The sequence below is a fragment of the Epinephelus fuscoguttatus genome, linkage group LG23 (assembly GCF_011397635.1).
Source record: "Epinephelus fuscoguttatus linkage group LG23, E.fuscoguttatus.final_Chr_v1".
Taxonomy (NCBI): domain Eukaryota; kingdom Metazoa; phylum Chordata; class Actinopteri; order Perciformes; family Serranidae; genus Epinephelus; species Epinephelus fuscoguttatus.
The window spans coordinates 5,246,159-5,263,173 of NC_064774.1; the positions used below are offsets into that span (position 1 = coordinate 5,246,159).

At 44.4% G+C, this 17,015-nt stretch overlaps 1 protein-coding gene and 1 long non-coding RNA gene across 2 annotated transcripts; both read right to left on the reverse strand.

Moving 5' to 3' along the window:
* Positions 1-809: 809 nt before the first annotated feature.
* On the reverse strand, positions 810-12,100 carry cnga1b (cyclic nucleotide gated channel subunit alpha 1b). The gene is made up of 16 exons (XM_049568271.1): positions 12,069-12,100; positions 11,803-11,943; positions 10,402-10,535; positions 8,838-8,903; positions 8,583-8,636; positions 8,331-8,465; positions 8,059-8,163; positions 7,030-7,136; positions 6,485-6,659; positions 3,970-4,106; positions 3,700-3,872; positions 3,299-3,424; positions 3,045-3,197; positions 2,725-2,956; positions 1,521-1,696; positions 810-1,441 (listed from the first exon to the last, which is right to left on the reverse strand). The coding sequence occupies exons 3-16, from the start codon at positions 10,509-10,511 to the stop codon at positions 1,217-1,219; spliced, it is 1,974 nt and encodes a 657-aa protein (XP_049424228.1). The 5' UTR covers positions 10,512-10,535; positions 11,803-11,943; positions 12,069-12,100; the 3' UTR covers positions 810-1,216.
* Positions 12,101-12,666: 566 nt separating this feature from the next.
* Positions 12,667-13,816, reverse strand: LOC125883818 (uncharacterized). The gene is made up of 3 exons (XR_007448599.1): positions 13,776-13,816; positions 12,896-12,961; positions 12,667-12,697 (listed from the first exon to the last, which is right to left on the reverse strand). It is a non-coding gene; the product is annotated as an uncharacterized LOC125883818 (long non-coding RNA).
* Positions 13,817-17,015: the final 3,199 nt, after the last annotated feature.

Consider the following 17,015-nt stretch of genomic DNA (forward strand, 5'->3'; position numbering starts at 1 on the left):
CACTATGTGTAACAATTTCAGTTGTTCATTGAGACAAACAAATAGCACGTGTATTTACCTCCGTCAGCGTATCTATGTATGTATTTACATATACATTGCGACTGGTGTCTCATCATGTACGTGCGCCATCTTGAAAATACAGGTACGTAAAGGGACATACTTGAGACAGCGTTATGTTCATTCATTCATTCATCTTCTAACCGCTTCATCCTCTTGAGGGTCGCGGGGGGGCTGGAGCCTATCCCAGCTGACACTGGGTGAGAGGCAGGGTTCACCCTGGACAGGTCACCAGTCTATCACAGGGCTGACACATAGAGACAGACAACCATTCACACTCACATTCACACCTACGGACAATTTAGAGTCACCAGTTAACCTGCATGTCTTTGGACTGTGGGAGGAAGCTGGAGCACCTGGAGGAAACCCACGCTGACACGGGGAGAACATGCAAACTCCACACAGAAGGGCTCCCACGCCCGGGATCGAACCGGCTGAATCTGTACAGTAATCAAAGCTGACAGATAAATGTGGTGCAGTTTAAAGTACAATATTTCCCTCTGAGATATAATAAAGATATATAGTTATTTTCTATATGTCTTTATTTTCCAGACCTATTTGACCATTTTAATTTCCACCCTGATGCATCTCTCAGCTGTTTAAGAATAAAAGAGGCACTTGTGTTTTTTCTTATAAAATATCTTTATTTCAGCGCAGTGCTTCCAGGATTCATTCGGTTCATGTTTTCACTAAACAGCTTTAATGACGTCTTACACAAAGCAGTGATGTGATTGGTCGGACAAGCCCTGACAAAAATAAATAAATACATAAAGGCAAAATCTTCTTTATAGAAAAATAACCTAGGGACGTACATGCAGTGAGTTTTCTGTCGTCATATCTGCTGACCTTTGACCTCTACTTGTTTTATAGCAGGCGATCTAGGAGGTGACGTGAGAGGAGAGTCTGTCTGGGAAAAAGTTACAGAGACATTTTACATTTTTAGAGCTTGCATTGTTACTCAAAGAAACAGCTTTTATTTCATTACATTTTCGTGTTAGCCTCACCAAGGCTTCATCTGAGTTTCTGTGCCACAAATTTAAATGTTTCTCGTTCAAAGAAACAACCAATCAAATGTTCAGAGTCCACAGAGATGTAAAGTTCCTTTCAGCTACAGTGGGGGAAAGTCTAACTAACCCTTCTTCTCTTCTTCTTCGGTTGTCTATGTCTCAGGTGTTGGAGGGGGCGCAGAATCACTTGGCTTGTCAGCTTGTGGCAGTGGCACCAGCTTCTTCTCCAGCCTGGTGACTCTGTGTTTGAGTTTGCTGTGCGTGGCTTCATGCTCGGCCAGCAGCCGGGCGTAACGTGTCTGCAGGTTGTCCAGCATGCTCGTCATCCTGTCCACCTTCTCCTCGATCTCTTTGGGGTCAGGACCCTGCGCCGCCACCTGGAGGACAACACCAGGTGTTTACATTCAGCCTCATTGTTGTTTGTTGTTGTCAGTGTATGGGATCATGTGACTGTACCTCCAGGTCCAGCAGTCCGTCCTTCATGAGGATCTGCCTCCCCTTCTCCTCCAGCAGAGCTTTAGCATCAGGATACTCTGTTAGCGCCTCCATCAGGTCGTCTTTGGAAAGACAGAAGAGGTCGGAGTAACCGATGCTCCTGATGTTAGCCGTCCTCCTGTTTCCTGCCTTACTGCCTGTTGAAGAACAAGATGGACTGTCAGTGAATAAAATCAACCTAATGCTCTGCCTCATTCACATTTAATCTTAGACGTCAAGAACTCAAGTAGCAATGGATATGTGTATATATGTTAAAAACATTTCAACAAAGCTGGTTAATATGGTTCGGTTTTGGCATAAAAAGATCGTGTTTTGGTTTGAAAGAATGAACAATCCCCGCTAGAAATGCAGCAACAACTCTGTGAAAAACAACTGCTTTTCATGGCACAGTCAAGACAGGAAATGCAACAATGGTTTGGGAAACAACTGTCACTTCTTGTGGTGCGATCCTGGCAAGAAATGCAGCAATGTCCCCCTAAAGGCAACCACTTTTTTTGCAGTATCCCAGCAGGAAACACGGCGATGTCATAGTAAAAAACAACTGCTTTTCATGGCACAATCCAGACAGGAAGTGCAACAATGTCTCGCTCTTTGTGGTACTGTTCCGGCTAGAAATTCAGCAAAGGACAACCACTTTTTTGCACTATCCCACCTAGAAATGCAGCAATGTCTCTGTTAAAAAACAATCGTCTCTGTGGCACTATTCAAGCTGGAAAGGCAGCGATGTCTTGGTAAAAAAAACAATTGCTTTTCATGGCACAATCCCCACAGGAAATGCAACAATGTCATGGGAAACAGTTGTCGCTTCCTGTGGCACTATCCTGGCTAGAAATACAGCAATTTCCCTCTAAAAGACAACCACTTTAGATGCACTATCTCCGCAGGAAATGCAGCAATGTCTTAGTAGAAATCAACCTTTTGTCATTGCACTGTCTCAGCATGAAACACAGCAATGTCATAGGAAAAAACAATTGCCTTTTGCAACACTATCCTGGCAGGAAATGCAGCAATGTCTTGGTAAAAAAACAACCGTTTTTTTTGTGCCAGTATCCTCGCTAAAAACGCAGCAATGCCTTGATAAAGCAACCCCTCTTTATGGCACTATAACGGCTGGAAAACGGTGCAATGTCTCTCGAAGAAACACTCGGCTGTGATGTCAGTTTACCTTTAATAGCCAGGATGCTGATCTCGCCAAAGTAGCTTCCATCACTCAGGACAACAAACTGCTTGATCCCGTCATCAGCAACAACAGCCAGTTTGCCCTCCTTGATGATGTACATCTCTCTGCCAATGTCGCCCTTCTTACAGATGTAGTCTCCTGGACTGTAGACCTGAGGCTGCAGCTTCAGCACCAGCTCCACCAACAGACCGGCTTCGCAGTCCGCGAAGATCCGAACCTACACAGAGACAGAAGACATAAACCTGATGCTCTTTCATTCGCTCACAGTGGTTTTTAATGAGGACTGTATTTAAGTGAGTGCGGACCTTCTTGAGCGTGTCCAGGTGGACGTTTATGGCGATCTCAGCTCTCAGTTTGTCAGGCAGGTACTTCAACACCTCCCTCTCATCCACTGCTTTCTTATTGGTCCACAGGAAGTCAAACCACTTGATCACTCGCTTCTCCAGGTCCTTAGTCACCTGGAGGGGGCGGGGCAAGAAGTGAGGGACGGGTTAAACAAAAGCAACTGACAAAATAAAGCTAACACACAGTCGACTAACCACCGAGCTAACCAGCTAACCTTTCGGAAGCTCATGTACTGTTTGATGGCGTCGATGCGAGCCTGGAAGCTGGCTCTGGCAGCGTTCATGTTGGTGATCATGGAACCAACGTTACCAACGATGGTGGCAAAGATCAGCACACCCACCTGGAGGAGGAGACGATACGAAAGGAGGTCAGTGACGAGAAAGAAGTTTCAAAGTTCTCCACAGGGGCAGAGTCTCTCTAAGATAGCTTACTGACATTATGGGGACAAAAGACCCTGGTAGAACACTGACACTGTGGGGACCCAAAACCTGGAAGACCACTAACATTGTAGGGACTCAAACCTGGTAGACCACTCATATGCAGGGAACCAATCCTTGGTAGGATTCTGACACTGTGGGGACCTGGCAACCACTGATCACTTTAGGCCACACTCACCAGGAAGTCAGTGACGACAAAGAAGTACTCAGAGTTCTCCACAGGTGGCGGCGTCTCTCCAATGGTGGTGAGTGTCAGTGTGGACCAGTACATACTGTAGGCGTACTTCCTCACCAGACGACCAAACTCTGGATCTGCTGGGTTGGGATACACAAACCTGTCTGCACCAAAACCTGAGGGGACGGAACAGGACGAGGTGTCAGAGGCTTTTATATGGCAACCACCAATCAAACAATCAATCAGAGACTGGATTCAAACTAGCGACCCCACCAATGGCCTTGGAGAAGGAGTAGTAGAGGCAGGCGTTCCAGTGGATGATGATGACGATGTACATAACGAGGTTGGAGATACGGAGAACATTGGGGTAGTTAGTCCTGGTCTCCGTCCTCTGGAAGAACTCCATCATCCTGAAAGAAAGAAAAACATTTTCAGTCAAACTCAGAATGCACATATCAACCAGGTTTCAGTATTGTGTTGTTGTTGAAGCATGTGTAGAATCGTATGTGACTGTGGCATCTCAGAAGCGCTTGGTCATGTTAGCGGCATGTGGTCCAGACTGAAACTACTGTTGGCTCTGGACAGTGATGAACTGTAATAACTTTGATGATTCGCTGACATTTCATCTGGCGCCATCATCAGGTCAACATTTTAATGTGTCCTATACTCTGGTTTATGTCCCATGTTAACATTGTGACATTAGCATTTATTTCCGGCTCCACTGTGTCTGCACACTACATTCATTTCACAACTATAGTTACTCTCAGGGTTGGGGAGTAACGAAGTACAAGTAAAGGCGGATTTATAGTTGTGCACCAGCTCTACGCAGAGCCTACACTGTAGCCTGTGGATCTGGGCCACTGTTGTGAGCATTTATACTTGTGCAGTGGTGTGTCTGTGTCACTCTGCAGTTACGCCTCCAAAACACTAGTTGGCGGTGGGTTATCTGTGAAATGATTTATCTATTGATTCAAACACGCATTAAACATGACTTAATAGAGACAATTTCAAACACAAGTACGCAAATCAGCTTCATTATATCTCTGAATGTTCACAGACAAAACAGCTGGACAAATTCTTCCCACAAGTACAACATGCTAATATTATTAGCACAAGTTTATGGCATTTTACATTGTTTAAATTAGCCTAGCAGCTAGCGGACTTTCCCTCTACTCAGTTGATAGGAACAACGGGGACTTTTCACAAAATTTGGCTTAATTATAATTCACAAGGTTCACTAATAAACAACTTTTTTTATACTAAACGCGTTTTTCAAACAAATACAACATGCTAACATCATTAGCATAAACCTATGACATTTTACACTGTACTGTGAAAGTAACCTTCCGAACACTGGTTTTTGACATAAGACCCAAACAAATGAGCTCAGTGAGACAATTCTGAAGTATTCTAAAAGTGATCCAAAGTATTTAGGATACATTACTCAGTTTGAGTAATCTAATTGAATGCATTACAAGTTACATTTTAGGGCATCTATTCAGTACTCCCTGACTCCCTGAACACTGTGTAACTTGTGACTTTGCTTATTAAGAACACAAAACACATCCGTTTATAAAACATGATGCCTTATTATAGATTAAACTACTTGACAGTATTTAAAGTAGCTACAATTATATTCACATCCACACGCTGTTAAAACTTCTGATCCTTCATGTCCATGTTGCTGATAATATTTCTGTACTTTTTATCGTGGACATTTTTGAATGCAGGACTTTCTCTTTAGAATAATTTCTACTTTCGGTTTAATAAATTGTTAAAGGGAAATTTCGGTTTATCTCAACCTGTCTCCTATTGTCCTAAATTCGTTTCAAGTGACTAGTGACATAAAAATAATAGTTAGCATGTTAGCCGTTAGCCTAGATACAGCCGGGACGCATAGTAGCGTCAGACCTGTTAAAACGTAAGTGAACGGGCAACCTTCAAGTGCAAAGTTAGTCCACTAAACAAGCTTTTTTTCCCACAAAGACCACCTCATATGGTTAGGATAAATGTCAGAGAACATATAGAAAACGACATGTAAACGTGTTGTCTTACCTTACCGGTGTGCTGCCATGTTTGTTTACCATCTAGCTCTGCTTTCCAGAGTGCGGCCGAAATATCGCGAGAACAAGCAGTGAACCAGACAGTAGCCTGAAAAGTTCATTCATTTATTTTATGAAAGATTTATAGAACAATGGCTGACTTTTTGCCAGACTTCCACTTTGTGGAGGAGGAATTTGATTTTGCAGAGTTTGATGGCCGCCCTTATTTATTTGAGCCAGAATACACTGACGAAGAGCTTCGTGAAATTGAAGAACGGAGGAGGAGAGAGAGAGAGGCGCAACAGGTAGAGGACGAGAGAGGAGGAATGGCTGCTGCAAGGCTGCGTAGCTCTGGAGATTGGTGGTGTACCTGTGAATGCTGTGCCCCAGTGCCCACAGAAGAGGAATGCCTCTGTTGCAAGGAATGGGACCGGTTGCAGCCTTATTTTCAAGGTCTGGATGTGACCGAGGACGAGACACCTCCACCTGGAGTAGTATCCAGCTGGGCTTTATCTAGAGCTCGCCAGGTATATTTCTTTGGAAAGCAGAGCTAGATGGTAAACATATCCTAACGATATGAGGCGGTCTGACGCTACTATGCGCCCCGGCTGTATCTAGGCTAACGGCTAACATGCTAACTATTATTTTTATGTCACTAGTCACTTGAAACAAATTTAGGACGATAGGAGACAGGTTGAAATAAACCGAAATTTCCCTTTAACCAGACGGGTGTTTTTTGGGTGTACCTGTTGAACCTGAACAGCTTGTTGAGGCGGATCTCGGGGTATCTGAGGCCAAAGACCAGGTACAGCAGGTCAGTGGGAATCATGGAGATCAGATCCAGTTTGAACTGGAAGCTTTTCATGTAGCGTTCACGCAGCTTCTGCTCGTCCTTCACCAGCAGACCCTGCTCCAGGTAACCTGCAAAACACACACACACACACACACACACACACACACACACACACACACACACACACACACACACACACACACACACAGAAACAACCTTCATGTGTGGTAATTCAGACCTGCACTTCTATAGTGCCTTTCTAGTCTTCCGACCACTTGAAGCGCCTTTACACCCAATTCACCCATTCACACACAGGCTGCTCAGTTTAATCACACTCAAACACTGATGACATCAGGAGGTATTCAGGGTTTAGTATCTTGTTGACAGGAGGAGCCGGGGATCAAACCACCGATCTTTTGTCTAATGGATGACCTGCTCTACCTCCTGAGCCCCAGCAGCCCCAGCAGAATGTTCATCTGTTGGTGTGCGTGTTCATACCAGTCCTCGTTCTGAAGATCATGTCAGCGATGTAGATGCAGTCAGAGATAAAGTCCAACAGGAACCACATGAGCAAATAGTCTGACTGTAGCTCCTCAAAACACGCTCTGAAACACACATCAGGCAAAAGGTGTCACTCAGAGGAAACAAAACTACATGCACATGTTTGTGAGGGCGAAAGTAAGTGGACCCAAACATATGGACCACGGCCACTGTGGGTACCAAACCTGGTAAACCACTTACACTGTGGGTACCAAACCTGGTACACCGCTGACACTGTGGGGATCAAACCTGGTAAACCACTGACACTGTGGGGACCAAACCTGGCACTCCACTGACACTGTGGGTACCAAACCTGGTAAACCACTGACACTGTGGGTACCAAACCTGGTAAACCACTGACACTCTGGGACCCAAACTGGTTGAACTATAGACTGTATATAAAGATGGACACCATGACAGTTTCCCAAAAGTGAAGCTAAAACATCTGGATCGCCCTCTGGTGGCTAAATGCAGTATAGGTCATAAACCACGCCCCTTTTATGTTAGTGAGTGGGTTGTTTGAGGTAGGTCTAATCACTCTGGTGTTTGTTCAAGTGTTCACACCTCTGAGGAGTTTGGTTTTAATTAGTTATTTGACATCATGACTGACGGCCGTGTGTGCCAATCGGTGTGCTCAAGATCAATGGCACAGCAGTGTATGGGCAGGAACTCAACACTGCAGAGACTGCAAATATTATGGGGACAGAATTTGCGGCACACTGACATTGTGAGGACAGCAATTGGTAGCTTGTTGACCTTGTGGGGACGAAAAGACTTGGTAGCTTACTGGCACCAAGGGAACCAAATTCTGGCAGCCAGGAGACGTTGCTGGGACTCAAACCTGGTTGCATACTAACATTGTTGGGACCATACCATGACAGCACACTGAATCTGTTAACTTTAACTTTGTGTTGCTAATTTCTGGAGTTAAGGTTAGATTTCAGTTCAGGTCAGGTTAGAAACTGAATGTAGAGTGTGATGTGTTACCTGGCTATGATCAGGGTCCAGTTATACATTACAGGGATGGTGATAACAGCCAGCCAGTGGTAGTAGTTGTTACCGGCCGGATCAAACACTGTGATCTCCTTCGGACTGGAAACAAGAAATAAATCATGATTATTATTTACAGCATGAATCGTGATAATAATGATGGAGGCACATTTTAGTGTCCAGACTAACTTGTTAGGTTAATCTCAAGAATTATAAAAAGAAAGTCTGTAATATATTTTTCTGATTCATATATGATAAACCAAACTTACGGCTCTTCTTTGGCCTTCTCCTTCTCCTTCTCTTTCTCCTTTTCCTTCTCTTTCTCCTTCTCTTTCTCCTTTTCCTTCTCCTCTTTCTTCTTCTGCTTTTTCTCCTTCCTCTCCTTTTTCTCCTGCTTCTCCTTCCTGGGAGAAAAGAACACAGACACATGAAGGAAAACTGAATTTCACGTGATCACAAATGAAAACTTAAAGAGACATGATTGTGTTTCATTCACAGGTGAGGATTAAAGGAGGACTCACTCCTTCTTCTCTTTTTTCTCTTTTTTCTCTTTCTTCTTTTTCTTCTTTTCCTCACTGGAAGACAACAGGAAACGCATCACACAGTTTACATGTATGTAACTGTCTGTATGTTCATCATATATAGAGACAGATCCATCCTGACGTCTGTACTCGGATACTTCTGTCTGTGAGACAGAAGTCTTTCAGCTGATGGATGTTACATGATGTGGCTGGTGTGTGTGTTACACTCTGTGTGTGTGTGTGTGTGTGTCTTACTCTTCTTCGTTGTTGTTGCTGTTATTGACATTGAACAGAACTCCTGGTCCGGCTCTTTGATTGGCTCTGAAACAAAGAATCAGACGACAGGACGATTTAACTGATGACACTCACTCAACTGTTTCAAGTAGACCTCAAGAACATCCTCAAGGACCTTGGAACTGTCTCAGTGACCCCTGCAACTTCTCAAGGAACCATAAAACTTTCTCAAGGATCACTAGAACTTCTTAAAGGACCACAGAGCCACCTTATTGACCCCTCGAGCTTCCACAGGAACCCCTGGATAATTTAAAGGATCCAACAATCTAAAGAACTTCTTCAAGGACCCCTGAATCCTTTTAAAGGACATTAGAACACATTCAAGAATTCAAATAACAACCTCACAAACCCCTTTAACTTCCTCAAGGAACCCTGAAACCTCATAAAGAACCTCTCCAAGGAACGGTTGGATTCTTTAAAAGATCCCCAGAATCCGAAGAACCTCTTCTTGAACTCCTGAATCCTTATAAAAGACCCTTAAACATGTTTAAGGGCTCATAAATCTCTTCGTGGATCTCTGGATCTTTTAAAGGAAGAATCCACAGCGCTCCACCATGAGCCCCCTAAACGCCCTTATAGAATCCTGAAACCTGATAAAGAATCTCTTCAAAGACCAATAAAACGTCCCGAAGTACTCCTAGATCCTCTTAAAAGACCCCTAGAACATATTCAAGGGGGCCTTAAATCTCTTCAAGGATTCCTGTATTGTTTAAAGAGCCAGTACAACCTTTCAAGAACCCATTACTTCCTGCCCCCACAGAGCCCCATCATGAACCCCTGAGACCTCCTAAAGGAACCACGAAGCCTTGAAAACTACAGGAACCATACAAATTCCTAAAGGACCACTGGATCCTTGAAAGGATGCCTAGAATCCCAAGAACCTTGTCATGGACTCCTGGGTCCTTCTAAGGACCCCTGGCATCCACAGAACCACTTAACAAACCCTCAAGAAACCGCAAGGCCTTGAAAACAAACTCTTAAAAGACCCATACAAATTCTTCAAGGACCACTGGATCCCTTAAAGGACCCATAGCATCCACAGAACCACTTTACAGTTAACTTAAACCTCCTAAAGGAATCCTGAAGCCTTAAAAAGGACCTCATCAAAGACCCAAAGACTTCCTCAAGGACCCCTGGATCCTTTTAAGGAATCTGCCGAACAACTTAATGAACCGCTTAAACCTCTTAGAGGAAACCTGAAACCTCATAAATAAGCTCTTTAAGGACCCATAAACTTCCCTAGAACACGCAGAACCATTTCACAAACACCTAAACCCTCCTTGAGGAACCCTGGAACCTCATCAAGAGCCTCTTCAAGGACCCACAGACTTCCTCCAGGACCCCTGGATCTTTTAAAGGACTCCTAGAATCTGCAGAACCACTTCACAAACATCTTAAACCTCCTTGAGGAACCCTGAAACCTCATTAAGAGACTCTGGGATCCTTGAACTCTTCAGGATGAGTTTGAAGGACAAAACATCCAACAAGCTGCCAACAATCATTATTACTCATTATGAGCACTCACCTGTCCCCCTCTCTGACTTCACCTGGCTCCTCCTCCATGTCTTGTAGAACGATGGTGGGTGGAGTTATCCTGGAGATGGGGGATGGGACTGATGGAGCTACTTTGGCCATTGAGATATTGTTTCTTCTGACTTCCTGTTCACAGAGAAAAGTTATTGATATATGGGGATAAGAGGGGAACAAGAAAAGAAAAGAAAAGAACAAGAAAAACACATTAAGACTCCGACTGAGGATGATGTGGTTTATGGTTAAAGGTGTGTGGGGGGAGGGGAGAGGGGGTTTGTTGTACGTTTCTGCAAACCACGAATACGGGTGTGTTCATCTCTATCATATCAACATTTCTCAAGTGATGTAATATATGAGCTGACTTTGTCATCAGGAGGTGGAGGGGATGGTGGATGGTGTGACACCTGGGGACACACCTTGAGGGAATCTCTTCAAATTTGGGACAGAACGTCCACTTGGACTTAATTACAGATGAACTGATTAGATTTTGGTGGTCAGGGGCCAAAGGTCAAGGCCACTGTGACCTTGAGTCCACCTTATTCTCAGTCTCATGTCAAGAAGGCCTTAAGGGTATTTCCTCAAATTTGGCACAAACGTCCACTTGGATTCAAGGGTGAACTGAAAAGATATTGGTGGTCAAAGGTCACTGTGACCTGACAAAAACATGTAATTGGCCATGAATCAAGGATTCACACAAATGTCTAATAAGAATAAAATAATGAAGTGTGACATTTTATATCTCAAAGTTCAAGGTTGCTGTAACCTTGCGCCTGTCTCATTCTTGTGACTGCGTTATCTCAAGAATACTTGGTACAAATTTCTTCCAATTTGGCACAAATGTCAACTTGGATTCAACAAACATGTTCTTGGCCATAACTGAAGAGTTCCTTCACTAATTCTGACCAAACTTGACACAAATGTCTAACAGGATAAAATAAAGAAGGTCAAAAGGTCAAAGGTCAGCTTGACTGTGACATCATCATGTTTTAACGTCATATCTCAGGAACAGAAGGGGAGACATTTCATGTACATCAGTGATTGGATATCTCCACTGTGCTGCTTCTGTTTCTATTTAAATCTGCAAACGTTCAGATGCTAAGCTAACAGTTTCTTTTACCAATGACTGCTGATTGTCTCTGTCAGTCTGTTTGAACCATCGTGCAGCACTTTATTCTACAAACCCTTCATTTTAAATAACGTCTATCTGTACAGAGGTCATTCTACGCCTTAAAAGCTTTGTTGAAACATATCGATCAGTCGTCTCACACATCTGATCGGACCACATCAAACTTTTATAGCAGCAAATCATAAACTGTTCCACATGCTGATGATTACCATGAATATATTTTGCATAATAATTTCCCCCCTGCCCTCAGGCCTTTATCTCCTTACTCACCTGTCAGATGATAATCTGTCGCCCTTGGTTTCGTGGCCTAAATGCACCAACTGCCCCTCAGACTCATCGCCATGGAAACAGAGGAGTATCCCCCCGACACAAACACAGTCACACGGCTGAACCCCTTAAATCCTTCAAAGTCTGGAGAGAAAAGAGGAGAGAGCGGAGGGATGGGAGAGGTGAAGGAGTGTTTGGAGCAGGAGCGTCTCGTCTGTCACCCTGACGAGGATAAAGAGATTAGGGGAGGATGATACTCTCTGTCTCACCTGCACTCAGGGATCCACCCTCATGTGCACTTCACCTGTCATCATGTAACGTCACATTTCACCCACACCGTTTGTTTGGAAAAGATCTGAAAGAGTTGACGGGGCAGAAAGTGAGTCACCATCATCCTGTGGAGGAGACGGAGACAAACATGACGCAGCATCAGTGACATGTTGAATAAAAGAACACACAGGAAGTGATGTTAAAGTACCAAAAGTAAAAGTACTCATGATGCAGAATAACACATTATGCTACTGTATTACTGATGTATTAATGTGTTCATCAGTTTAATGTTGCAGCTGGAGGAGCTCATTTTAATCACGTTACAAACTGCTGGATAGATTCATCTGTAATTTTACATTATCATTTATCGTGTGGATCACAGTTACCATCTGACACAGTGGCAACAAAGCCTGGGAGAATTTTTTTAATTTTTTTTTTGGGCGTTTTGCCTTCAATGGGCAGGACAGTGTGAGAAATGGGAGAGAGAGAGAGAGAGAGAGAGAGAGAGAGAGAGGGGACGACATACAGCAAAGGGTTGCAAGCCGGAGTCGAACTCACAACTGTTGCAGCGAGGCATCACCTCTGCACATGGGGCGCCGGCACTATCCACTACGCTACCAACACCCGCCTGGGAGAACACTGACACTGTGGGGTCCTAAACCTGGTAGAACACTGACACTGTGGGGTCCTAAACCTGGTAGAACACTGACGTTGTGGGGTCCTAAACCTGGGAGAACACTGACACTGTGGGGTCCTAAACCTGGTAGAACACTGACGTTGTGGGGTCCTAAACCTGGGAGAACACTGACACTGTGGGGTCCTAAACCTGGGAGAACACTGACACTGTGGGGTCCTAAACCTGGTAGAACACTGACGCTGTGGGGTCCTAAACCTGGTAGAACACTGACGTTGTGGGGTCCTGAACCTGGGAGAACACTGACACTGTGGTGGGGTCCTGAACCTGGGAGAACACTGACACTGTGGGGTCCTAAACTTGTGGGATCCTAAACCTGGTAGAACACTGACACTGTGGGGTCCTAAACCTGGTAGAACACTGACACTGTGGGGTCCTAAACCTGGTAGAACACTGAAACTGTGGGGTCCTGAACCTGGTAGAACACTGACACTGTGGGGTCCTAAACCTGGGAGAACACTGACACTGTGGGGTCCTAAACCTGGTAGAACACTGACACTGTGGGGTCCTAAACCTGGTAGAACACTGAAACTGTGGGGTCCTGAACCTGGGAGAACACTGAAACTGTGGGGTCCTAAACCTGGTAGAACACTGAAACTGTGGGGTCCTGAACCTGGGAGAACACTGACACTGTGGGGTCCTGAACCTGGGAGAACACTGAAACTGTGGGGCCCTAAACCTGGGAGAACACTGACACTGTGGGGTCCTAAACCTGGTAGAACACTGAAACTGTGGGGTCCTGAACCTGGGAGAACACTGACGTTGTGGGGTCCTAAACCTGGTAGAACACTGAAACTGTGGGGTCCTAAACCTGGTAGAACACTGACACTGTGGGGTCCTAAACCTGGTAGAACACTGAAACTGTGGGGTCCTAAACCTGGTAGAACACTGACACTGTGGGGTCCTAAACCTGGTAGAACACTGAAACTGTGGGGTCCTGAACCTGGGAGAACACTGACACTGTGGGGTCCTAAACCTGGGAGAACACTGACACTGTGGTGGGGTCCTAAACCTGGTAGAACACTGACGTTGTGGGGTCCTAAACCTGGGAGAACACTGAGACTGTGGGTTCCTAAACCTGGTAGAACACTGACACTGTGGGGTCCTAAACCTGGTAGAACACTGACACTGTGGGGTCCTAAACCTGGTAGAACACTGAAACTGTGGGGTCCTGAACCTGGGAGAACACTGACACTGTGGGGTCCTGAACCTGGGAGAACACTGAAACTGTGGGGTCCTGAACCTGGGAGAACACTGACACTGTGGGGTCCTAAACCTGGGAGAACACTGACACTGTGGTGGGGTCCTAAACCTGGTAGAACACTGACGTTGTGGGGTCCTAAACCTGGGAGAACACTGACACTGTGGGATCCTAAACCTGGTAGAACACTGACACTGTGGGGTCCTGAACCTGGGAGAACACTGAGACTGTGGTGGGGTCCTAAACCTGGTAGAACACTGACGTTGTGGGGTCCTGAACCTGGGAGAACACTGAGACTGTGGGGTCCTGAACCTGGGAGAACACTGAGACTGTGGTGGGGTCCTAAACCTGGTAGAACACTGACGTTGTGGGGTCCTGAACCTGGGAGAACACTGAGACTGTGGTGGGGTCCTAAACCTGGTAGAACACTGACGTTGTGGGGTCCTGAACCTGGGAGAACACTGACACTGTGGTGGGGTCCTAAACCTGGGAGAACACTGAAACTGTGGGGTCCTAAACCTGGGAGAACACTGACACTGTGGGGTCCTAAACCTGGTAGAACACTGACGTTGTGGGGTCCTAAACCTGGGAGAACACTGAAACTGTGGGGTCCTAAACCTGGGAGAACACTGACACTGTGGGGTCCTAAACCTGGGAGAACACTGACGTTGTGGGGTCCTAAACCTGGGAGAACACTGACACTGTGGTGGGGTCCTAAACCTGGGAGAACACTGAAACTGTGGGGTCCTAAACCTGGGAGAACACCGACACTGTGGGGTCCTAAACCTGGTAGAACACTGACGTTGTGGGGTCCTAAACCTGGGAGAACACTGACACTGTGGGGTCCTAAACTTGTGGGGTCCTCAACCTGGTAGAACACTGACGTTGTGGGTATAAATCTCAGTCACACTATTATTAATATTTAATTTCATATGTATAAAAATAATAGATATTAAATGTTATTCTGTATGGAGCTGGACCTGGGTAATGATTTCCACTCCCTCATGTTCTTTAACATGTTTGAATGACATTGAACTGAACTCTGAACCTTGAAATTCATATGTGTATAATAATAGAAGAAGAATGACCAACAATCCGAGCACAGCGCTGATCTGTGAGAACCTGTGAGACGAGGCAGCACAGAGGCTCTGGAGTCAGGAACATGCACTACAGGGACATCAGCGTTTGTAAATGAAGAGGGAGAGAGGACAGAAATAACTGAGAGGGAGGAGGTGATGAAAAGTGAGGAGGGGCGGATTAACAACATCTGATCCTCCTGAGTCAGCAGTGTAACCCTAATAACACACACACACACACACACACACACACACACACACTAGTGTTCAACAGGCAGCTTTGATAGGCTTACTAGGAATTAGACCTCCGTCTGTGTGTGTATGTGTGTGTGTGTGTGTGTGTGTGTGTGTGTGTGCTAACATGCCATGATAACACTAAGAGTCTCAGCATGCTCACAGCCACAATGCTAACATGCTAACATGCTAACACAGTGACATCATCAGGGTGGTCCCTCTGAAGTGTGTAAACATGTTAGTGTGACTGAAATGACACCCCAGTAATGTCACTCCTGCATGTCTACAGTCAATCAGACCCAAACAGTTTATCACAAACATCCGACACATAGAGGAACACTTCATCCTTCACAGACAGTTGACAGATACATGCTTATCACTGGACAGGAAGGAGTAAAAACTCTGATAAGTATTTATGAGTTTGTTTTTTTCAGCAGCTTTAACAAAAAATAAAAGTTCCTCTTGTTGCTAGGAGCGGCAGCCTCCCCCAGCGTGCACTCTGATTGGCCCACAGCCCGTCACCTCGGGCCAATCAGATGCCAGTGCGTCCGCCATGAGAATCCATAATCCCTCTTTTTTCCACCATCAGTAGCCCACTACCATTTATTATCAATACTACCATTTATTATCAATACAATGATTTGTATCAACCCTCTGTTGATTTAACCGTGTTTCCTTCACACTGACTCTGAATCTATAAACATGTGTGTTTCATCCTGTAACACAAACATGTTGTTGTCAGTATAACCGTTAGATCACAATAAACAATGATGCATGTTTCTGATGTGTAATTTCATCTGTGTCGTTTCTATCACCGACAGTCCGCTGATCCTTCACTGCAGGGGACTCGGTGCCGTTACCGGCTGGTGGCTGTAATGGCGGGGCTGTCGAGTTTCAAATAACGGACACACGCGGAGCTTCCGGTTTAGGCACGGCTGTTTTCTGCTTTACAAAATAAAACTTTTTTTTTTTTTTTTTTTAATAGATATGGAATCTATCACCTTTACTCAAGTAATTTTCTTGACATACGGTTTAAGATACTGTTCAGTCTTTTGTCTTCTTCTTTCATTTTTAAATTGACATAAATATAATAAAGTATAATGGATAGCGTACGTGCAGGACAGGAAAGAAACACACTGGTGGAAAAAAGGCAGTAATTTTTTTTTAATTAAAAAAAATTATATATTGTATTAATCCCCCTGAGGGGAAATTAATTTTTTTCACTCTTTTTGTCATTAACACACAGGTCGGGAAGACACACACATGCACGATACCTTCTTGCATGCCCCTATATTAAATAAAACACAGGATGTGACGAAGTTCCCTCAGAGACAGAAAACAGACGTTGAATCAAACAGTTTTCCATAAACATGAACATAAATACTCTATAACCTAATGTATATGTTCTTATGCAGTATATTCAGCACCCTCAGCAAGCTTCCACCCTGTTATAAATAAGTACTATCATTTACTTTTATATTTAATGCATTATTGCAAACAAGAGCGAATGAGAAAAAACATTTAAGAAAAAACTTATCTAACAATACTACTACTACTACTACTACTAATAATAATAATAATAATAATAAACATTTAAGATGTTCATAATTTATATTTTGGCACTCTTATTTTTTGTACTGCACCTTAAATGGCATTTGTGGCCTACAGGAAGATCAACCACTTATTGGAATAAGAATTTAGATCTTGTACTTGAGTAAAAGTAGCAATAATTAACGTAAAA

What these genes read in the sequence shown, in the direction of transcription:
- cnga1b (XM_049568271.1), bottom strand. Translation starts at nt 10,511, where the DNA reads ATGGCCAAAGTAGCTCCATCAGTCCCATCCCCCATCTCCAGGATAACT. An exon ending in GAGAAAAAAGAGAAGAAGGA is followed by an intron (nt 8,466 to 8,582) that starts GTGAGTCCTCCT and finishes CTTTTCTCCCAG; the next exon opens with GAAGGAGAAGCAGGAGAAAA. An exon ending in CTCCTTCTCCAAGGCCATTG is followed by an intron (nt 3,873 to 3,969) that starts GTGGGGTCGCTA and finishes CCGTCCCCTCAG; the next exon opens with GTTTTGGTGCAGACAGGTTT.